General features: G+C 36.3%; 2 protein-coding genes across 3 annotated transcripts in view; one reads left to right on the plus strand and one right to left on the minus strand.

Annotated features, from left to right (window-relative positions):
- LOC139982377 (tyrosine-protein kinase CSK-like) overlaps window positions 1-25084 on the plus strand; it is a 244925-nt gene that overhangs the window by 189670 nt on the left and 30171 nt on the right. Inside the window, exon 1 of one of the 2 annotated variants that reach the window (XM_071995135.1) lies at window positions 10638-11288. The exons of the other annotated variant lie outside the window; for it this stretch is intronic. The gene's annotated coding sequence lies outside the window, so the exon portion shown is untranslated. Of the gene's footprint in view, window positions 1-10637; window positions 11289-25084 lie in introns of those variants that run through there. 2 annotated transcript variants of the gene reach the window in all.
- Window positions 1-25084, minus strand: part of LOC139982485 (uncharacterized) — a 74992-nt gene that overhangs the window by 37226 nt on the left and 12682 nt on the right. Inside the window, exons 2-8 of the mRNA XM_071995382.1 lie at window positions 9399-9490; window positions 8597-8914; window positions 7366-8022; window positions 6336-6674; window positions 6092-6208; window positions 5640-5683; window positions 5032-5059 (exon numbers count right to left, since the gene is read on the minus strand). Of these exons, the coding sequence (XP_071851483.1) occupies window positions 5032-5059; window positions 5640-5683; window positions 6092-6208; window positions 6336-6674; window positions 7366-8022; window positions 8597-8914; window positions 9399-9490 (1595 nt within the window). The remainder of the gene's footprint in view (window positions 1-5031; window positions 5060-5639; window positions 5684-6091; window positions 6209-6335; window positions 6675-7365; window positions 8023-8596; window positions 8915-9398; window positions 9491-25084) is intronic.

Genomic DNA, 25084 nt, shown 5'->3' on the forward strand with positions numbered 1-25084 from the left:
ATTCACTCACCCCACTTGTATGTTCCTCTCATACAAATGTGATTTTCTTATAATTAAAAAATAATTCTAGTTACGTCTATGAAACATGTACCAGAGTGTGCTGGCAATACCTCAAAAATGTTTTTGCAAATAACTCAATCTTACAATTTCAATTTGCAATATGCAAACATTTATCATTTTCGAACTCGTTTTGGCGTCTTTATAAATCTGTGAAAAATGTATGAAGAACAACAATCACACTGGGATACTACTGTTTATGACTGGTGAACCGATATTTTACAGCAAAATGGTTAATTCCTGACAGATAGTAATTAAACGCTCCATCCTATGTACATCTAAACCCGTCAACCCTCTGGGTGGCAACACTTTTAGGTTTAGAATAGTAATTTATGCAAACATTTGAAAGGAAATTAACTCAGTACATACCACGTATTATTAATTCATACTAAGGCACTAGTAAATATATTTAAATAAAAAAAAATATCTAAATATTTTAACTATGGGAATTGGATCGCAACAATTCAATTTGCTTTTTGAAAACAATACCCACCTAAAAGAATTTCATGTTATAGGGTACTCATAACAGAGTTTCAAAGTTCAAAATAATGGTGGCGTCTGAAAACAGTCTATGAGTGTCCAATTTTTAAACAGATGCATTTAGACCGGGAGCCCAGAGGGTTTGGTCAGCTGGGAAGGTAACCAATTGCCTTGTACATCACAATGTTCACAGTGCATTCCTGTATATGAAACCAGACGACTGGCAAACCGGCTGTGGTGGGTGTGGCTGGGAGAGCAATTTTAAAGTCACCTAATAGCTAACCTAGATCAGCTTTCATGGTAACCACATCAAAGTAAGTACAATGTGTCAGGTACAGTATGGCCCCAAGAGCAACAAATGGCCATCGCCAGTAATTATTGGTGGTGGGGTACCCCTGCCAGTCATCAATAATTGACCCCTCACGGCTGACCTAGGTCAGCTCACAAGGTAACCAATTGAAACCTACTGGAAAATGATGGTTAGGACTTCAGATACAAGGGATGGGCATTTCCAGTAATTTATATTGGTGGGGTACCCCTGCCAGTAGACCCCCAAAATGCCCATCCCCTCATTGACCTAGGTCAGCTCATGAGCTAACCAGTTAAAAACTACTGGAAAATGATTGGCAGGACTATATATGTAAGGGATGGGCATTTCCAGTAATTTATATTAGTGGGGTACCCCTGCCAGTAGACCCCCAAAATGCCCATCCCCCTCATTGACCTAGGTGAGCTCATGATGTAACCAGTTGAAACCTACTGGAAAATGATAGGTATCACTTCATATGTAAGGGATGGGCATTTCCAGTAATTTATATTAGTTGGGTAACCCTGCCAGTAGACCCCCAAAATGCCTATCCCCCTCATTGACCTAGGTGAGCTCATGAAGTAACCAGTTGAAACCTACTGGAAAATGATTGGCAGGACTCTATATGTAAGGGATGGGCATTTCCAGTAATTTATATTGGTGGGCCACCACTGCCAGAGTCTGCCCCCCCCCCCTTATTAACCTAGGTGAGCTTATGGTGTAACCAATTGAAAACTACTGGAAAATGATAGGTAGTACTCCAGATTTAAGGAGAGTCATTAGGTCAATGAGGGGGATAGGCATTTTGGGGGTCTACTGGCAGGGTTACCAAACTAATATAAATTACTGGAAATGCCCATCCCTTACATATGAAGTGATACCTATCATTTTCCAGTAGGTTTCAACTGGTTACATCATGAGCTCACCTAGGTCAATGAGGGGGATGGGCATTTTGGGGGTCTACTGGCAGGGGTACCCCACTAATAAAAATTACTGGAAATGCCCATCCCTTACATATATAGTCCTGCCAATCATTTTCCAGTAGTTTTTAACTGGTTAGCTCATGAGCTGACCTAGGTCAATGAGGGGATGGGCATTTTGGGGGTCTACTGGCAGGGGTACCCCACCAATATAAATTACTGGAAATGCCCATCCCTTACATATAGAGTCCTGCCAATCATTTTCCAGTAGTTTTCAACTGGTTACTTCATGAGCTGACCTAGGTCAATGAGAGGAGGGGCATTTTGGGGTGTACTGGCAGGGGTACCCCACCAATAAAAATCACTGGCAATGCCCATCCCTTGTATCTGAAGTCCTAACCATCATTTTCCAGTAGGTTTCAATTGGTTACCTCGTGAGCTGACCTAGGTCAGCCGTGAGGGGTCAATTATTGATGACTGGCAGGGGTACCCCACCACCAATAATTACTGGCGATGGCCATTTGTTGCTCTTGGGGCCATACTGTACCTGACACATTGTACTTACTTTGATGTGGTAACCATGAAAGCTGATCTAGGTTAGCTATTAGGTGACTTTAAAATTGCTCTCCCAGCCACACCCACCACAGCCGGTTTGCCAGTCGTCTGGTTTCATATACAGGAATGCACTGTGAACATTGTGACGTACAAGGCAATTGGTTACCTTCCCAGCTAACCAAACCCTCTGGGCTCCCGCTCTAATTGGTACCATGTAAAGTAATAAAGATGAATGAAAAATATATCAAAATAGAAAGTTAGTCAAGTAGTCTAAATTTTGAGTTCATAATATGCTATTGAATAATTCCTTAACAAAGAATGCATCATTCATTAAAGGTTAAATTAAACCTTTTAATTACTAACATAGCAGTACGTAATGAATAAAACATACCTTCATATGCTTCTTAAAACTATCAAACTTGTTAATAAAGAATAACCAAAGTTGGAATTTAAAGGTAAACAGACAGGTCAAAGTTCCCATTCATATAGAAGTGTATGAAATTCTGAGTAAGATGGTCTCTGAAAAAGTCAAAATAGCAGCTGCACTTTTCAAGTAATATCCACTTTAATTTTAAGCTGACAAAATTTGATAGCAAAATGTCATAACCCCTCTGACAGGGTGCTATTACTTCAGTTGAAATATCATAAACCACCCCCCCCCCACCCCAAAAAAGTATATATATATATATATATATATATATATATATATATACTTTATTTTTTTTTGGGGGGGGGGGTTATGATATTTCAACTGAAGTAATAGCTACCTGTCTACATACCTTTAATCTTTGAATCTATGAATGCTCACACATTTGCCAAAGAAACATTCAGAGACCTAACTTTTGGACTTACCTTTTCTGGTCTTACTATGCACCTTAAATATTAGCCCTTCAAAAATATAATTGTAAAATGTTGTTAATGGAATGGCAAAATGAATATTAATACAAATGAAATTTAAAAATCCTGCCAATTGCAACTGTGATGGAGTCCCAAACTGGTGAGCTTGTTGAATCAAAAATGAAAAAGAATTGGGTTGGCCTCCTGTCTGGACCTTGCCCAGCAGAAAAGGTTGGGTACACTTCAGGGGCTTCTCCTTAACAAATTGGCCAACGTTGGTGCACACAGCCTACCTGAAACGACAAAGTTATTTCAAATCATTATTACCCAGTTAAAAATGTGTGGTTATGGATATAATGGACAGATTTTTTTAGTTTATAATTCTGTGGTACACTTTAGTTGACAAAATAACGTCTTTACATCACTATCAATTTTGTCTATTAAAAACTATCCAACAGTTGAAGCAGGAAGGGTAATAACCTTTACACCAAACACAACAAATGGTCCTTACCTTTGGTACTGCACTAACAGAACAATACACTGTGTGTAGTCATATATAACGCTCTTAGGATATTCCCTTTTAGGGGTTAGAAGTTCAATCAATCTTTTGGCATAAGTTTCTCTCTCTGCTGCATAGGACCATTAACATCCCTGTTGTTAGCAATCATTCAGATTTTCCAACACAGTTGATAGATTAATTCTATTTTCTGTCCATATTAATTTTGTATTCCCTTGTGAATTAAATAGTGAAAGGGGATACATCTTTGTTGTATAATTAACTGGTAAAGGGCAACGTTGTTAATTATTGATATTCCTTTCAGACCCTGACTGGTTTTCTACATTATTACTCATTGCTGTCTGTACTATGAATGAAGAAGTTACTCAACATCACAGATAGCCCATTACTCACACAGGCACTCGTAACGTTATGTAGGTGTATAGTATATAAACACGGTGTTTATATACTATACACCTACATAACGTTACGTGTTTATATACTATACACCTACATAACGTTACGAGTGCCTGTGATTACTCATAGGCCTAACATTAGCCTTAGGCATAGGCCTTACCTCCGAACACAGACACTCGTAACGTTATGTAGGCGTGTTCATATACTATACACCTACATAACGTTACGAGTGCCTGTGCCTCCAAACAACTAGCCAATGTGTTAATGTGTATGGTACCAAGCCTAATGTTAAATGTTTCCGCTACACTGTTAAGCGTAACGTTTAAGAGCCTAGCCAATCGACTGTAGGCAACGACGACCTGCGGCCATGGCAACCTTCTAAATTCTATATAATTTCACGTTCTTTCAACATTTGCTTGTTAACCTTACCTCCAAACAACTGAATACCATCACGTCCAAATCCGCTTTCTTCAAGCCACTGCGAAACTGACATGTTTTAAGATGTAAAACGACAAGAACGAGCGAAGGCAAACGAGTAAAAAAAATGGCGTAACTACAAATATTTCTGTATTCGAAGAAACGCGTACTGACTGATTGGTTGATCCTTCACTCCAAAGTAAGAGTGAGCGTTCTTAGCATTTGATTGGCTCATTTGTTCACTCCTTTGTAAAGAGTGAATATTAAGTACTTTAGCTTTGAAATACGAAGATTTCTGTTGTCTAATGGAGTGAATTTCCGCTCCTTTGGAGTTAAATTTTTTTCACTCCGTGAAAAGAGTGAAAGGTTCACTCTTTTGTTTTTAGAGTGTAACGTTCTACAAAAACCCCAAATCGTTTATACTTCACATTATTTGTATTCATATAGCATTACTTGAGTCCGCGAGAACATATATACAATGCACAATGACCAATTTAAGACTTGCATAATTTTGTTTTAACGTTCCAAACTTTAGGAACACTTACATGTGTCCGATTTCATCATTGGAATGGTCTGTAAAGAACAAAAATCACATAGTTATACGTTAGTAACCAAATAAAAAGTTACATTAGTTGATTTTATTCCGAATATCATTATAAATTTATAATGCATTTCCTATCCCGTATTGTTGCGAACGCAGAATGGTAAACAACACAATTGCCCAGTCGCTTTCAAGAATTGGCAAATATAGGGCTTGGTTAATAACTTGTAAGATCCAGCTGTCGTAAGGTTTAACCTTACATATGGGAGTGTTACCAACAATTAGCTCGCATTAAAAGGTATGCTCAAATAACTGAAATAAGAGATATATGTTGGATTGTGTCGGTTGTAGATAGAGAACAATCTGAACGCGACAGTTATTATGCAATGTATACTCGAGTGTAGCCGGTTTGTTTGTAAGTGTAGATCACCAGATAAGTACAGACACAGTTTCACGTGATCCATATCTACATAATCCTGGTCCAAATTATTGAATAAAACAGGGTAATTTGAACTAAATTGTCTATTTCATTTTCATAAAACAAGTACTAAAGAAAGAAGAACTAAGCGTTGTACAAAAGAGTGTACAATAAAGACAATTATCATACATTACCTCGTCTACTTCATTGATCACAATTTCTATTGGTTTCCTTCTCGCTGAAATAAAACACAAAGTATTGACTTTGGTCTGCGGTATATTTTGACCTTGACCTGCTTCCTGAATATTGCTGACCTTTGACTTTTCACGTTCAACTTATGAAAGGCAAAACTCATATAGACTAGTAATTACAAAATACTGTTTGTACATATATCTATGTATCTATATATATATATATATATATATATATATATATATATATATATATATATATATATATATATATATATATATATATATATATATATATATATATATATATATATATATATATATATATATATATGAATAGAAATCGATCTCCCATTTTTATGCAGACTTTTTCCCTATGAAGAGTTACATCATACATACAAAACGGTTTATATATATAAGCATGTCGACATATGTTACATTAAATAATTCCTAACCTTTTCTCTTTCTGCACCTGGACACCAACACGACCGATATGATCACAATGAGCGTTATTAAAGCGCCCACAATGATGGCTATTGCTAAAAAATTTGAATCCCGATCTCTGAGAAGCACTGCAGAATGAAAGCATATATACACAAGAGAGTAATGATGAATCAGTCGTACACAATAAATGCACATATTCAAATAATTATTCGTATAACATTGTTAGTATTTGTTAATTAAACAAGCCATACTTGCCGTTGTTAAAGAGAAGATCCACTTTGGTAGAAAGACTGAATAATTCAGAATTCTCTCCTACAGCGTAACACTCTACAGTAATTTTATTTTGAGCTGTTAGAGTGATGTCAAAATTAACTGTGAGAGATACGTCATATACGTCACCCTTCTGTGCCACTTTAAATGCATGCTGTGTAAACACAATAGGGGTTTCCTGCCGAAATGCTCTCCATTCAAGTGTCACCTCTGGTCTTATTCCTAGTACCGAACATGTCAATTGGTCTCGAGGTTCTTTTTCCAGCACGCAGTACTGCTGGTGATTACAACCGTCAACTACTGGGAAAGCTGGTATTGGATCAACTGAAATGATGGAACAACCACACTCAACATTATATTAATATTGTACAGTGATAAGGCTGATGAATTATTAATTTTTCAAATTTCCTCAATAGTAAGTTTCAGAGGCATAATCCGTAAAGGACTCATATTTACGTGATCAAATGAAGTCAAACAAAAGGAGTATGATGCTGAAACAAGGACTTTCTGATGATTTAAGGATATTATGTCAAGGCTAAACAATACAGTACACATTAAAAGACTGGTTGCGTTATTTAACACTTGAAAATGCCTGATTGCACTAGAGGTCTTAAATAGTTTATTTTCGTCTACAGTATGTCAACTTGTAAATTGCGCTTAGTTAGCTCCGGGCAACTTCGTAAGTTAACAAACTGTTAAACGCAAGATTTGCGGTGGTCTCATTCAGTGTAGGTTCGGGATTGAAAGTCATTGAATTAAAGACATGTAGAACAGAAAGCAGAAAATATTGACTTCTGTAAATTGCACAGAACTCTGCTAAGAAGAAAAACGTTTCAAACGCAAATGAGGCTGTCATGACGCGATCACGATGATGTATAACCATCTTGATGAACTAACATGTGATGAGAAGACTAATAAATACCATGTTAAGTCTGTCGTCGTGAATATTCTTTTTCATTTGTTTGTTTTTCCATCAAAATAGGTGAAACAATAAAAACATATATAACCAGCTTACCAATGACAGATACATTGTGTAACTTGATGCCTCCGCTGACACCATTATCGTGTAGACACGCGTAGAGTCCTTCATGTTCTAACAATGTATTCTGCAGAGATATGCTGCCATCAACTTCAAGTTGGTATTCCTTGTAGGTCAATTGTGTAAGATTACTTTGCTGGAAGATACTTACAAACATGGTTTCAACAACAGCTTCTCTTCCACGTGATCGCTTCCACATGAGTAAATTTAGGGTACGATCGTTACATGATAAATTCATTCGTGAATGGATTTTCACATAGGTCTTATCAGAAGTGAACATTGATTTGTAATCAGTTTGACGTTCGATCAGAATAATGTTTTCTTGTTTCATCAAATTCAAAGGAACACTAGAAGCCTGACAGACCAAGAGGGCAAGGAAGTTTGAGTTCTCAAAAAAGAACTTTGTTGTCGCACGTGACGTATAAGTTACATTATTGTTTGTGAAATTCATGTAAGTTGATGCTAGGATGTCGTCACTTCCATGTGTTTGTTCTTTCCAACTCAAGTTGACCGCGGGACGGCTGTCTCTGATTGAGCAGGTTACTGCTATCTGATGTACAGTCGACAAGACACAAACGCTACCGAATACGTATGGACATGGGTCAATGGCAGGAATGGTAGCAGCTGGTATCACTGTAGATAAAAGCATACATTATTGTTCTTAACAATAAATATTTGTCTTGTAAGTACAAATAAATACAAAAAACCCGAAATCCCTGCACATCAGACTGATCGAATATTCGGATGGACTAAAACAATGATGCGCTCATTTTCCATAAAATTTGTGCTGAACGTTGGCTTGCACAAGTAAATATGTAAGCAAAAATGAAAGTGCTATACTTCGTAATACAATTTGTCACCATGCAAGTGATATTAACATATCTAAACTAAAATCAGTGAATGGATCATGGTGGGCTTCTTCACCAGTCCATTAAAAAGTCTCCATAAGATAACTTGACAACGTAAATCAGTTTATATGAAATATTGTATTTCTGAACGTTATAACTAAACACCCAATGTTTAGAATAAAGTCGCGTTTTCGTTTTATTGATCCCTCACATACTGTTGTATTTTACAATTAAAATTGAAGATACAAACTACTGACAGACAAGCCAAGTAAGCAGTAGACTTTTAATGAAAGAAATTGCCAAGTTAACTGCGACAAAACAATTTTTCTTTCACATTTTAAATATAAAATGATACTTACCCGTCGTGTACACACTGATAGCATAGGAAACAGTTGGTTCTGAAACAGATATTGCCTTTGACATCCTGTAAACGGATTCATGTTCCACGCCAACATTGTGTATTACCAACGAACCATTGGGATGAATATCGAATTCCCCCGTGTAATACCCGTCTCCACTTTTCACACCGTCTTTGTAAAGCAATATAGGCTTCCCTTGGTTCACATTGTACCAAGTTACTGCCAAAAAGCCTTCATTAAAGGAGCACTGCACGAGTCCCCTTGTACCAATTTCAATGTATTGTATGAGTGGACACTCTGGAACTGCATTTAGCATTTCTGTAGATGTAAAACATGCCATGTTTCTTTATATTATTCATAGATACCAAAGAAAAAGTAAAGAAAAACATTTCATACAAATCATACTTCTACCATAAAGCTACAAGATGATAAACAGAACGAACAGTATTGTGACGTTATTCATGTTTGCCCGAGACTGTCCAAATTATTCTAAGGTTATTTTTCCAAAACTGCCTCCCTTACCGTTAATTTAATATTGTTTCACCCATTTTACTCACATACAAGTTTGACAAGTAGGCTTTAATAAAGTGATGTATAGGGTATGCGCTTCGTGAGTCTGGGTTGTCACAAACATGTTAGTGGTGGGTTTTCCTTTAAAGTCGCATTGTGCTGTTAAAATGCAATACATATATGTTGGTTGTTGCTGTGATGTTAAATTGCTATGATTTTTTCTGGCTACTTGTGATATATAGAAAGCTCATTGAACTAATCTCTGATATTATGTTTTTACTTATATACTCACCACAAAATCCTGTCTGAAACACCGCTGAGGCTAATACCACCATCAAATAAATAAAAGCCATGATCTTTAGACCCTTTAACAGCAATATTGATCTAAAATTTTAGATATTAAACAGGAAAAGAAAAATGATAAATTTGAGACTACAGTATCGAAATTATAATGCCATAGCAGAAATTACATTACACTACAACATAGGATTATCAAGACTGCATATGATAACGGTCAAGAAAATCATGATGTTGTGTGATGTTTCATGAAAGTATGCTTTTGTTTCCACAATGCCTAACACCACTCTACACACACAGAGAACACAGTTACTACTATAAATCTTCAAGGTTTCTACCAACGTGAATACTAGATAGTGCTATAAATCGTTAGTATGTGCTATTAGGATATTATCGAGAACTGAGGATATGTGTAATGCCAACAATTCAAGTTGATCCATTTTATGGGGGATTACACATATTCTTAGTTCTTACTGTTATCCTGAAAGCACATGCTACCTATTTTTCCGATTTATCAGCACAATCAAGCTTTTACTGCGGTAAAAACTTAAAAATTTACAATAGTTAGTTTTATCTCTGTGTGAATCGGTTGCTAACGCGGGAATATTGATTTTAAAGCGATTGACACTAATGCCAATAGTAAGCAGAGTGCGTTGGACGAGCTTAATCACTTCCGCCACTGCGCAGTCGTCAAGATCATTTCACTCTAACATGAAGAACTTTCTCCCAGTCATCCATAGTATATTTGCCCACAGTGCACATAACGTGTAAGTCTAAACTAGACATTGCTGTTCCTACTAGAGTTTACGTAAGCATTTACTTCCTTAAGGTTATCTGGATTACAATACATGAATAAAGGAAAATGACGGACGTTTGCAGACCTTTAAAAGTGTTTGTATTTTACGTCTTTTGCGAGTATAGTTTATCGGCCGAAAATGTATATAGCTATTTACTACCAATTGATGAGTCTGTCCTCCTTCCGTGTGGTCAAATGCAGAATGAAATCGAATGGAAATTTCAAGGTGATCTGCTATTTATGGGAGGATTTTTGTTGCGTGATGATTTACTCAGAAGTGTCTCTTTACTCCAAAACAACTCGCTGCACATCTATCCAATATCATTACTGCATATCGGAAAGTACGAATGTATTATAAACAAACAAAATGCATCAACGTACATCTTAGACGTAGAAGGTTTGTATTTGGTTTTCATCTAACATATATAATTATTGTTCCTTCTTGTTTACCTTTTCTTACTACAGCATATCATATATTCCATTTCAACTGATACATACATATACGTATTTATTTATGTAAGCCTACGTAGGTATATACGATATCTATAACCGTCCTCATTTTCTGTGCGATTTGACTATTTTAAATGATTGGTAGACAGCGAATTCTTTTTATGGGAATGGCATTGGTATATTTGCAGGTACATACAATATGAAGTAAGAAACATTAATCCCCATAGTTAGATAATAATCATAAGGAAACAAGATTGTGATTCTTACTAGTGAATCTCGTTTGTCTAACATCATTTTACTCTATTTTTTTCCAAGTTCCACCAACAATATCTTTCCGGCACAACAATCATTGTTACTATAAAAGTGCGATTTACATCCCTTATGATAAGTCCGTAACTGTGTCGTGTCACGCTACTGCTAGCAGACCCGCTGTGAACGTGTCGTTTACGGCAGACAGTGAGGAGATATCGAGAGCAGATAGCTACATTACGACCACTGCAAGTGCGGACGGAAAAACCTTTGACACAAGGACAACTCTCATACTTCATACGATCAAGGAAAGTGGGAATCTTTCGTGTCAAAGTAGTGATCTAAATTACTTTCCTGAAAGAATACTAAGTGTCACGTATTTCACATATGGTAAGTGTTTGTTTGAGTTCTACCAAGTAAGTATCATTAATTGATTTTTTCTTACTTATTACCAACAATACCTCTGGAAAAATGTATGCGTTCATTTTCGATCTAGCGGGAGCAACATTTATATCCCTAACCACCCAGAGCCCGTTCAGAAGATGTATAAGATAATCGTTAAATATGTCAATTTAGTCGAAGTTGTCTGAAAACGACTAGTAAGTTGAAAACATAGTTACCACACATCTATCACAATTGGCCCACAGTCAACAACAGTGCACCTGAATCGCATTACTAAGTTAGACTATCTGATAAAGGTATATATACAATTACATAGTTATTCCTTCTCATATCAAAGCTAGTCATGGTATCAGTTCATTGGTGAAAAGAACATCTCTCAACGAAAGACAAATTCTTTTAAATTATAATTGTCAGGCGTCGTTGAATTAACGGCTTAGTTTAACCGGGGTTTTAAAGCATTTCAATCGTCGTTAATCGTAAAATTGCAACTTTGAGACATCACAAGTGCTACAAATGGAAAAATGTTAAGTCATAAATGGTTCAAAAGTCTATGACATGTCACTTAAATACCCCAAAAAGGCTTTAGTACCGGTTTTAAACAAATTCGAGGTGTTTTAATTCGAGACACCTTCTGACATTTATTCAAGACTTGAGTACTAACTTTTTGTCATATCGGCTTTAGGAAAATGTGTACCTTCGTGATATGGAATTTTGAAAATATTGCTTTCAATATAAATTTTACTCCACTGAACATTTGCAACATCTCGTGAATACATAGTTTTAAAATATCACGTTATGCAAGGTACAGTACCGTAGTAGTATTATTAGTTGTAATGTGGCCATGAGGGAGAGGGTGGGGGCACCTAATTTCCTCTATTGTGGGAAATGTTTTAGTCGGAGGGATTTTTACATTCAACCTTTGCAGAATATGACCACTTTAACGGGTACAGATACCCCTCCCCGTTTAGTTCAGTAGTTTTATCGCAATGATCCGTCTTTCATACGAAAACCAAGAGACAGATCGCCATCTAAAAGCTAATAGTTATTGAACAGCCTTAAGGTTTTCATCAAAGATCGAATACTGAAATGCTTTAGTAAATGTAGGAATTGCTTTCATACAAAGTAATATATATATATATATATATATATATATATATAAATATATATATATATATATATATATATATATATATATATATATATTTATATATATATATATATATATATATATATATATATTATCTCTTTTAAAACTAGAAAGCAAGTTACTGTGAAAATAAATTATCTGCTAGCTCTCACATGCAGTTTTATATTTTTAAACAATGCAAACACATTATCACCTCACTAAACAGTCACCAATAACTCATGTAGTTAAGTTATGGAATTCACTACATGACACAATAAATGCATTTAATAGTTTAAACGGAGTCTTACCAGATATTTGATCAATCCGTATTAATGCTCACAGAATTGGTGACTGGAATTTACAATATTTATGTTTCTCTTTGTAGAACATCTCTTTCTTAAATTGCATAATGAATCACATGGCTCGGCTAGGCAGATGAGCGTAGGATTTGTTATTGAAACTGATATATGTTACATTTACGGATATTCAGGATATTTATAGATACATCTTCTTTGTCATTTCCATTTCTGTACAATTATAGACAGTGTAAAATACTTAAGTTAAGACTGGATTATTAATGCTCTTCCTTTAGCAATGAAGGTATACTTGATGTTATTTTCTCTTGTATTTGTCTTCACTGATTAGTATCAAAAGCAAATAAACCAAATCGAATCAAATTTCCTTCATCACATTTAGTACGTTCATATCAATAATGTAACAATCGTTTGAGAACGGCAATAAGTGTTTTATTACGAGCGTTTATACATTATACGTATGATATCTGTATTTTCGAAATGGAAACCTAATCTTAGTTTACTTAGTATCCCATTCAGGAAATATAAAACATGCTAACTGCATCATCATTAAAACTTACAGAGAGCTTCATGCTCTTCATACATAAAACTCCAATTGATTGAAACGTAAGTATCTTTGAGTATGTTAATTACATGGTATTAACATTATGTGTATGAGTGAGGCAAAATCTGAGCTGTTACGTCAAATTATGAAATTAAATTAAAAAAGGCTTGAAACCTATTTACTTAATGCTATAATGGTATTTCTTCTTTATAGGTCGAATTATTTAACTTCAACTGCAACTTCAGACCATGTGTGCTCCATACATTACAATATAGAACTTTGTTTCTATCACATTACAACTTTAGTACAAGCTCTTTACAATACCAAATAAGCTTTCCAAACCACATCTATCAGTAAATTTTGTATATTGTAACGTCACTTCCCTGTCTTGTGGCGCAGTCTCAAAAGATGGGGTTGGCGAAAGAAAGTGTCGACAAAAAGATCACACTGGAGGAGATGTTAAAGTGCCCGTGGCACAGTGGTACCGTTTATTAAAACCTCCGTCTTACAGCTCCTTACTGGGTTCATTAAATGTTCTTACACTAGTACTTATCCTTTCATTACGCATAACGTAAATGTTAACGCAATTCCTCAACGCGGCATCTAAACGCAGCATAGAACACGGCACTAAACGCAACGCCCAACGCAGCGTCCAACCAGGCGCCGCACGCAGCGTATAACACAAAGTACAAGGCGGCGCCCAACGGAGCGCAGAGCGCAACGTATAATGCGGCGCTAAACGCAATGCCAAACGCAACGTCCAACGCGGCGCCTCACGCAACGCAAAACGCAACGTACAACACGGCGCCCAACGTATCACAGAACGCAACGTATAACGCAACGTAAAACGCAGCTTCTTTATATGATGCAAATATACTAAGAACTAATCGATGGACTAAATGGCAGTAATGTATCTTCTGATAGCTGACCTAGGCTTTTCACTAATGTCCCTACTTACGGATTAACTGAAATATATACAATCACAGCAGAATACTGATTTCTACTAAAGTAAAGTACACACATTGCACTCAATTCAGAGCGATACTAAATAACGTAAAATGATAACAATCGGTCAATAACTTTACTCTTAAATAACTGGGCGTAATCTCCCTCAGTGTAATAGCGCAGTTTGCTAACAATTTATACAACTCACAAATGTATTCAATAATATTTTGAGCGCTTTCAACATCTACGAACAGTTATACACGGTGCCGTGGTATTAGAAATCTACCAACTTGGATAATAGTAAATGATATGATAACGTACTGTACGTAGACGTCTCTCGAGATTTTGTCAAAGAGTCCTACGCTGCACGTACCATCAGTTCCTTTTATATTAGCCTTAACAATGGCTAAAGTTTACGCGCGCGATAATGTACTACTTCAAAGAACACCGCCTCAGAGTTGCGGTCACCAGACTTCCGGAGACCGACAGGCCAGGTGCACGATTACTTACGTCAGTAAACAACTTAGCAGGATAACGGGGATTTCCCGACAATGAATGATAACATTACTTCAACAGTTAATACAGCTTAAAGAATAGGCCTCTAAGTTTAAATACTACGCAAGTTCAGTTACACACCTCCCACCTTAGTTCTTAATGCGTCCTAGCATTTATTTACTTGAATCTAACTATTACTTTAAACAAATTCTACTACGTTAGAAAAGCACGGCTACCATTCTCGTTATGTTTAAACAATATCACAGAAAATATTAACATATTTTCATTACAAACAGATTTACCAAATTATTCACTGATTCAGTTCCACGCGTCGTTCCTCTGGAATCTTTTCAACCAAGACCTTGAGTTGTCCATGTGGGAATACGTTAGTGGTCATCCTTTCTTCCAACTTGCTATTTCTGCCTCCATATTCGGCATAGCATAAGCCTCCGTCCATTTGCTGAAATAATCTGCTATCACTAGCACATATATACTTATTTCCCCTGTCTGACACTAAAAATAGGCCCATTAGGTCCATAGCGCATCTTTGAAGAGGCTCACCGGAGATATACTGCTTCATTTTCCCCTTCGGTCTCTTCATAGGGCCCATTCGTGACGCACATATATCACAATTCTTGCACCACCTCTCCACAGCTCGACGGCACCCGCTCCAGTTAAAATGGTCACGTATTCTACCTAGTGTCTTCCTTCCCATGAGGTGACCAGGCAGACGATGGTTGTGAGCATTTTCCAGTATTTCTTCTTGCAGTTCCTGTGGTACTACAAGTTACTATAACTGAGTTGCTCCTGTTCCAGACTCGAAGCATCGGTGAAGGACGCCGTCTCGCAATTGGAGCCGATCCCATTGTGTCCAGTAGTTTCTCAAAGTGGGACTCTCAGATGCAACTTGTTCCCACGTCGGCCTCGAGTTCTGAATCTGCTCACAAAGAACGATAAGTCCAACAACTCTATCACGAATTTGTATGTCCCTCCATTCTGCGTTCGTTCTGGTCCGAATCCATGAGTTCGTCTTCTTCTCGGGCGGTGTACCTAGTTCATTTTTGGCTCTGGGTTTTCGATAACATTGTCCTCTTCCTTTCCCTTTAACGTGTATAGTCCTGGTGCTGTAATATTATATAGTTGTTAATTAAAACCAACTTGTTCTCTGGCTTCGACCCTTTCGCAGTAGGTACAATCTTCACAAGGTCTCCGTGATAAGCCATCAGCATTTCCATGTTGTTTTCCGGGTCTATGTTGTATTTCACGATCACACGTCATAAACGTCTCCAGCCATCTCGCTACCTGTCATTTAGGATTCCGAAAGTTCGTCAGCCATCTGAGTGCTGCATGATCAGTTCTCAACAAGAACTTTCTTCCGTAAAGGTAGTGATGGAAGTGCTTTAATGAGGCAATAACATCCAGCAATTCTTTCCGAGTAACACAGTAGCGTCTTTCTGTCTTCGAAAGAGACCTGCTAAAGTAAAGCCGATTCTACGTCACAAGCATCCGTATCGGATATGAACGTTTCATCGTCAATAGAGTATGCTAACACAGGTACTGACGGCAGGGCGCGTTTACGTTTTTGAAAGGCTCATTCGTAGTTTTCTGTCCATCTGAACTTCACATTTTTCTCTGTCAACGTATGCAAAGGAGAAGATATTTCGGCAAATCCTTGGATGAACCTTCGGTAATAAGAGCAGAGTCCAATAAAGCTTCAAACCTGCGTCTTGGACGATAGAGTTGGCCACTCTGTTACAGCTTGTGTTATCTCGTAAAATGATGTGGCCGTAGTAGGTTACTTGGTTCTGAAACAGGTTACACTTCTTAGGAGAAAGTTTTAGTCTGGCGTTCCGTAGCTTACCCAACACTTCGGTCAGCCTGAGTACCACCTTCTCAAATGTGTCTCCATAGACTATGACGTTTATAACAGCAATGGCCCATCTTCCTCTGAAGTATAAACCACAACCCTGGCTAACACCAGTCTATGACGTTCCAGGAACTTCTCACTGTAGTCCGTCACAGCTGGTCCTCGATATCGTTCCTTTTCTGTAAGCCTCCCTGTCACCACTCGTTCGCTTTCTGGTGCCACCACTACGGTTTCCCCAAGTGCAACCATACAACAGCCTTCCCTTGGCTTCTCCTTGTTGTCCTGTTGCCGCTAGCAACCAATAGTTAGCTGACCCTTTCCAGCGTCTATGGTACAGTTGTACATCTGCAGGAACTTATATCCCAATAAGCCATCTGTGTCGATATTAGCCAACAAGATTTCGTGTTCCACCTTCACACCACTGATTTCTAGTTGAAAATAGCCTCTGCCGTGAAGAACGATGGGTCTGCCATCTGCTACGTTCATCTAAAGTGAAACGTCTGACAAAGCTGGTCTTCTTGTTCTGGTAGCATCACGTAGACTTCAGGACTTATCAAGGTGATGTTGGTTCCAGTGTCTACAAGGAAATTCACTTGGACACCTTCAAGCCTCCCCGTCACATGAGTCCGTTTTGCCCTACCGACAATGCTCTACTTTTCAACGTAATCTTTGTGGGCGTGTCATTGCTGCTAGCTAGTTTCTGCCCTTCGAGGCTGGCTACTGCTCGTTTCCATATCGTTTATACCCTCTTGGGACAGTCTGTCCCTTCTTGCGCTCTGGACAGTCTCTACTAAAATGATCCGTCTCACTGCATTCCCAGCATTTCCCGTCGTTCGTCTAACTTCTGTATTCATTAGGCCTACTCGGTCTTCTTGTTTGCAATTGGGACAATTGTTGAGTCAAAGTCTGGAAACCCTTCTCCAGTGTAGTCATAATTGCTTTCGCAAGTTCATCACCCACTTCCGGTTTCGTCTTCGGCTCCACATGTTCACCAACAGTACGTACCGCTAGTTTTTGGGACGAAGATTTCTTTGATTCAGCTAGACCAACATCTTCAAGGTCTACTGCTATAGTCACGGCATCTTCTAAGCATCTTGAGCGTGCTTGGTATACTTTCCATTTGATGTCACTGTCTCCAAGAGCGTCTACAAATACATCCTTAGCCAGCGTCTCATTCATCTCTAATGAGGCATCTGGATAGGCACGGCTAAGCAAACGTTTGATGTCGTTTGGTAGTTCAGGCAGGGTATCTATGGGATTCCTGGTTCTGTTTCGTAGTATTTTCTTGAATACTTCTGTTTGATTCCTTTTCCCAAATCGCTGCTCCAAGGCATAAACGAGTAAATGAAACCTCCGTCTCTTAACTGGTTCCAAATCGGCCAGAACTGCTTGCGCCGGACCACGTAGACTTGCAGCAAGCTGCAGAGATCTACAGCGTTCGTCCCATCTATTGAGTTCAGCTATTAGTTTGAACTGTACCAAATAATCCTTCCATGTTGTTGAACCGTCAAAGGTAGGAGGTGGGGCCCTGTGAGTGTTACTTATCGGTATTTGCGGCAATATTGCACGATTACTTACGTCAAAGTAAACAACTTTAGCCCGATAACGGGGATTTCCGACAAAGAATTATAACATTACTTAAACAGTTCATACATCTTAAAGAATAACTCTGAAAGTTTAAATACTACGCAAGTTCGGGTACAACATATTAGCTACGGGTACTAACAAGGACTCTGTTTCACTCGATACAACCCAGATAACAGCATGGATAAAGTTTAAGATAGGTGTAGTTATTTAACTGGAAATTAATCGCGTAGATATTTTAAAACGTTTATGAAAAAACCGACATATGTTGATTGAAAAAAAAATGTATTTTCTTATATTGTCGAAGTCATTTATTTGAACACCTTGAAAATAAATGTATTTTCATTTCTAAATTACTTCCAAGCGGCTTACAGATTGTTTCCTTGTTAACGATGAGCAACCAATACATTTTAAATCGCGTTGAACTTATCATAATGACTTCTTTAACGACTTACTTAATGATTTTCAGATATTTTTAGCATTAAAGGAAAGCACATAATGCTGTTTCGTTCCATTGTTTGTTATTCGAATGTAAGTGTTTTCTTTAAAATCATGCTTTAATATCTTTGTTTGTCATTTTAAGCATAATGTAAAATATAATATATACAAGGCTGATTAAAATCATAGTAGTTTTTGTGTCTGAATCTGTTAATTTCTGTTTCGCAATGACAATAGATCTTTGTCTAGTTATTATTAATAACTTATCATTAGCTTCTAAGCTCTTTGTTATCAAGTTTAACTATCAGATAATAAACTTCACAGGGGTATATTATATGCACTTTCGTTTTACTGTTAGAATTGCTAGATACGCCCGATAGAATGATTGCTTTAATATTAACCTTGGAGTTTGCCTTTGTCAATGATTTCAGCAAACTGATCAAATACACTGGTCCATTGTATGTTGTTCGATGATCATCCAAATAAATTGTATGTGAAGTCAATACATTACGCAATATTGAGTTATGAGATAAAAATATAAACGAATACAATTCTTGTTCAAGTGTGCTTTTCATTGTTCATTGCCCTTTTAGTAAAGCGGTACTTTGCTTATTGTGAGGACATGTATTTTGTGCTTTAAGGCGCTACGAGATAACAAGAAATATCATCAAAGTGCTACAGTCTATGGGGCGGGGTACCCCTATGGACCCCCTCCCCTTAAAATGGCTTAACAATGTATTCCAGGAACTTATATTCATATCTCCCATTTGTCATTTTGATCTTTCAACTCGATACGGGATAACAAGATATATTTGAAACGTGACAGCTTTCAGAGGCTTACCACCTTGACCCCAACTAAGGCTTTGAAATAAATTCCAGAGAAGCTGTGTTCCTCTCTATGAAAAGGTCATTGTATAATAATTTGATACAAAACATTCATTTCACGTGCTAAGTTTTCCATAAATATTTTTTTTTCAATTACATTAAACGATCATTTAATTTTAATATAAACCAGAAATCTTTGACACTGATGATTTGAAATCCTCATAGAAAGGAGGTGACTTCCCCTTTTTCTAGTATCGTGTTTACTATCACATCGTCTAATATATATATACATAAATGCATATACGATCATACAAATGCATGTAGACACAAATGTGTGCATGCATAGTTTTTACGATTGTCATCGATGTCACGATCGTGATATGAAAATTAGAAGTGTATACATTAAAAGTAATACAAGCACCTATCAAATGAAAGCGATATTCAGTATATTTGTTATTTGTCAGAATCTAATTTAAATCTCGTTTAAAGTTTTCGAAGAAATCCCTCCGTTTCCAAGATATACACATCTGAAGTTCTAATAAACCTAAGAAACTCATGAAACAAGTGCAACCTATGACGGGAAATGTTACGCTCATCAACATTTCTTATTTTACCGCTAAAAAAGGCGACCCCCAATTTCAAGCCTACATATTTCATTAGAGTAATGTCATGTTCCTCTCTTCAAAGAAGACAATAACCTACTTCAAAAAATCATAGGAATAACATAAAGAAGATTAGGCAGTTCTTCCCTTTACAACATAAATGTGCAATATTAGCTAATGTTTGCATTAATAAAACTACATAATTAAGGAAATGCTGGTGAAATTGTCAATTGATTTTGATGGGAGTTTTACTTATTTTTATGATTTCTATGGGGATTAGATTGATTAGGATAATTGTTTGCATAAGGATCCTTAGACATTTAAGAATGATCCAAAAAAAATGGATAGTTAATAGAGCTTGAAATGTAGCCTAATTATATGTATGAAGAGGTGTTACATGGGAAGAAAAGAGCCTTCCGTGTTGGACATGACTACTACTAAAAATAATACCAAAAAATATCGAATACAGTATTTCTTTCCCTCATGAAAAAAATGATATACAAAGAAAATTGGTAATTAAACAGCAAGCTTTGTGATGACAATGACAATGCCGAGCATTGGAAGACAATTTTTGACAATTCCTTTAACAAAATATTGTCTTGTTAAAACAGAAACCGTAGTATTACATACATTTCTTAACAATGTCAAACGCATGTCATTCCAGGTCCTGAGACATTTTCAACCGCGTTAATATGAAATGGCGATATTCATTAATGATGACTTAATTGTCTAATTAAATTACGGTACGAGTGGTATCAACGTGCATATTTGTCATTCAAGGGTTTATTCTTTTATAAAATTGCTTAATTGTCAGTAGAAGTGACAAAAGGGTAGTGGGTGGTTCATTTCCGTGTGTTACACACCAAATTAATATCAACATTATTTATAACTAATTTACTTAAATAGATCAGTATGTCACAAAGACACCAGTTTCGCAGCAAAAAAAAAACGTTGTATGGTCACATTTCTACATGCCACACCTACCCACATCCTAAGGTGTAATCGGTAAGAGTACTGAAAATACTATCGATTTTGACTCGATATTCATACAGAGGAAGGCAGAGTCAAGGAGTGTTCGTAAACAAATCCTTACGTATTGATATTTAAATTCTGAAGCAAATGACGTCAGTCAAAACCTAATTAGGCTTTTAATGACCGAAATAAATGATTGCAATGTGGAAAGATGCAATCGCCATCCTATAAGTCGAAACATGCAACTCTCTTCTCGACAAATGTTAAAAACATGAGTATAAGAACGGGTATTAAGATATAACACTAAATTACCAAATTTGATTGGTATGATTTTTTCGTAAGCATTTTGAACTTCAATGTATCCAAGGAGAGGGATGCAATGTCATATATAACAGTGTTATCTTTCATTGGAAGTCTCGGAACAGTTTACAAAATATCTTTGTCCATTTAAGTTTGCTTGACAAAAGTAAGATTGGGCTTAACTTATAACTTAACATAATAAGCTGACATGAATAGCATCACTTGAACTTTTTAAGCATTGCTTTTACACTACTTTGATTTTCATTATAAAAAATAAAAAAACATGATGATATATACAAGCAGTGTACAATGTAAACAGTAAACCCTTCGTGCGTGTCACTAGTCGCCAGTGTTAAAGTACACTTCGTGTCTAGACCGCAAGCTAAATATAATTTAACATTGTTATTTCCGTGAAACTCTTTTAAAGCTAACAGTAGCTAATTTGAAAAGAACGTAATATGTCTTCGCTAATTATATTTCGAGCCAAAGTCCTCGGGAATAAAATTTTTGTACTATAACAACATAGTCATGCAGCTCATAGTTCTCGCCATCAATTTATATATATATCGTAGTTGTGGTTGCATCCAAGGAAAGATAATAAACCAGAATAAAAAAATATTGTACCGAACCTCCTTAGAAATATCCCCAGATCATAATTGGTTAGTGATCAAATCGATTCATACATATACCTTATTGTATGATATGTTAACTGTTTAATCAATAAATATAGATTATAACCTATATCAGCTGATCAAGGATTGAATGTGTATTACCACTTAACTAAGTTTAAAAGACCCAAATATTCCAATTTTTTTATGTCTCTTGTTTGTCTTAAGCTATGATGGGTTAGGGTTGATCTGAGTCATATTAACATACAATGGCGCCGTACCGTTGTGAGCAATCCACTATTTACATAAATAATGGGTAGTTACAAAGTTCATGTTTGCTTTTTTATTTGAAAAACTGATATCAAGAGTACGTTATCTCTGTTGTTGGGACAGCAGTGTACGACAACGTCAATCGATAAATCACAGACATATTGCATGATACATAGCTTGACTAAGTGATCCTCGTTACTGTTACTCTTCCTATACTCACACAAGTATGCAGAGTCTGTCATACTTTCCACTTATGTCTTTCAATGTTTGATGATAATATGTACTCCAAGGGGCTAAATTAACATCATTTCTTGTATGTTATACAGTTTTCTTCTTCAACGCATCTAATCATGTTACCAACTGTTATAATGTCGTCTTTATCTTATCTTGGTTTTGCATGGTATATTTTCCAAACGTTATTAACTTAATGAACAAATATCACTTCAAAAGCTTACTAAAACTAGTTTATTTATTTCTTCATCATTCATTTGATATCTTCCCATATGGGATGCATAATTCACATGCACATTTATCATGTTAGGTCTTGACACAGTCATCTTAAAAAAAGTGAATCGTAAGTTCTAACCATATCAAATGAATTGGAGCCATTATAATTGATCATTTATCCAACGGTTGCATTGTCTTCCTACAATTCTGATTCGAAAAGAAACTTCCCGATTTAATTTACTGATAAAGTATTGATTAGTTGAATTGAAGTACATTCACTTTTGTATAATTGTTTCTCATTTTGAAACTGTTACTTCAAAGTAGAGCTTTCAAATTATGTGTCAGTACCCTGTACACTAAGTTGCCATAGTCAATGGTTCTTGTACAATACATCACATCAAGTGCTTTGTTCTAATGGTAACAGTTTTGCATTCGGTTTCTTTAATTTCCATTTAGGAGGTAACCTTACCATTTGTCTCTTTGTTATTCATAATTGTTTCTCGGAAGCTAAGAATATTTATTATCAATTGGCTTTCAAATAAGTAATTCAATAGGCCCATATTATACTGCTCAATTTAGTTCCATTTTATGAGTTGTTTGTTGACTACTTTAGTCTTAACCTTTGAGTGTGACGATCCGTTGTCATTTCTAACTAATACAATGCACTATATCAGTATAAAACGTTCCATAAAGTCAAAGTTCGTCTTATGTGAATTAAATTATGTACCCGTGTTAAATATTAACTTATCAGATAAGAAAAGTAAACGAATGTATTTCTCTTTCAGTTTCGTTTTATCTTGTATCTTGTCTTTTTAGTATGAATGACATGCAGTACTTCGCTTCTTGGTAAGAAACAACTAGTCCCTGGGCCAAGTGTTATCATTGTACCATGGGTGCACTTTGTACAATCATAACCCTTGGGATAATGACAGTTATACTAAGCCAATTTATACGAATTCACACACCAGTAGAATCACTTTGATCGAGTGGTACGGACTTCGGTTTGTGACACAAGATCCGGGGGTTCGATTCCTACCTTCGCCTGATGAGTCCCAAAAGGACGAAGCCAGTCGTGAAGTGGATGTTTTGGCGTGTTGTTCTATATTTATTTACTATATATCTGTCATACCACTTACTACACATTCATTTCTTATTTACGGCTTGGCTTGCATAAATAGAGTGATTATTCTGTGTATATTGTCAGATTACTACACACGGTTACCAAAAATCGTATTGTTAGAAAGGTACTGTACTAAAATTAGGAAGCAAGTGTTAGTGGAGTTATATATCTAAACGATAATAATAATGTCCGGCACTGACATCATTCACGGCAAATCATTTTTTGGAACTGTGGTCTAGTAAAAAAAAAAAAACAGGCTACTTACGGTAAAGATAATTCTACTCAATCTACAATAAAATAAATCAATATAAACATTAACAAATACCTAAACTCAAAATTGTTCCTTGTAAAAGTGTCCGACATGTTAATGTAAATTAGAGCCGTTCCGTTGTGAGTATTTCACTTTCCTCATACATTGTGGGTAATATCAAAGTTCATATTTACTTTCACTGTGACAGGAATTGTAACAACTGACATAGATAATGTCAATTATCCTTTTTTATTAACACCTCTGTGCCGCATTTTATCTAAAAAGCGACCTCGCACATTTCGAGTACTACAAAATATATTTATATTTCTTAAATATTATATTTAATTAAACTGATCCGTGTGTGCATTTTTTTTACAGATGATCTCATATTTCTATTATTTGTCTGACGATTTTATAATGAACACACTATCTACAGTCATTTAAAACAATACAACATTTCTAACGTTTTTGGGGGAGAAGTGTTTATAACTGCATGCATATATGATCAGGTACATGGCCTCGTGACGTCATAACCGTGTTTTTAACAAAACAGCGGAATTTCTGCTGATTGTACAATTATACGACGTTACAATGGAAGAAGTTAGTATAGACCGATAGAGGTGAGCTTATTTGATTGGAAAGCAACACAATTATTATGCGAATGGCTTGAAGAAAATACTCCTAGTATAATGTTTGGGCATTTTCTGTGCACTGGTAGCCTAACACACAAAACTCAATACATTCACGTTCGTTTGATTGGTTTGTTGTTTGCATCCATAACTTTTCGCTTAGAGGTCTTGCTTTGAAGTTATTTTATACTTAGGTGATAATACTCAACGGCAAAATAATGCAATTAAAAGTAGGAAATTATTTTAGTAGTAGGAGATTTTGTTTTTGATTATTTATTTTCCCATCGCATTGACCTCGGGACTATTGTCTTCCTTCAGCAGTATTCAATAAAATTCACTATCAGATTTTCAGTTTGTCGTCTTTTGTCATCTTTCATGGAATCAATAAATTTACTAGTAGAATAGCGACATTTTCTGAAAATAGAAATAACAGTATACAGGTAACATT

This window comes from Apostichopus japonicus, chromosome 16 (assembly GCF_037975245.1).
Source record: "Apostichopus japonicus isolate 1M-3 chromosome 16, ASM3797524v1, whole genome shotgun sequence".
Taxonomy (NCBI): domain Eukaryota; kingdom Metazoa; phylum Echinodermata; class Holothuroidea; order Aspidochirotida; family Stichopodidae; genus Apostichopus; species Apostichopus japonicus.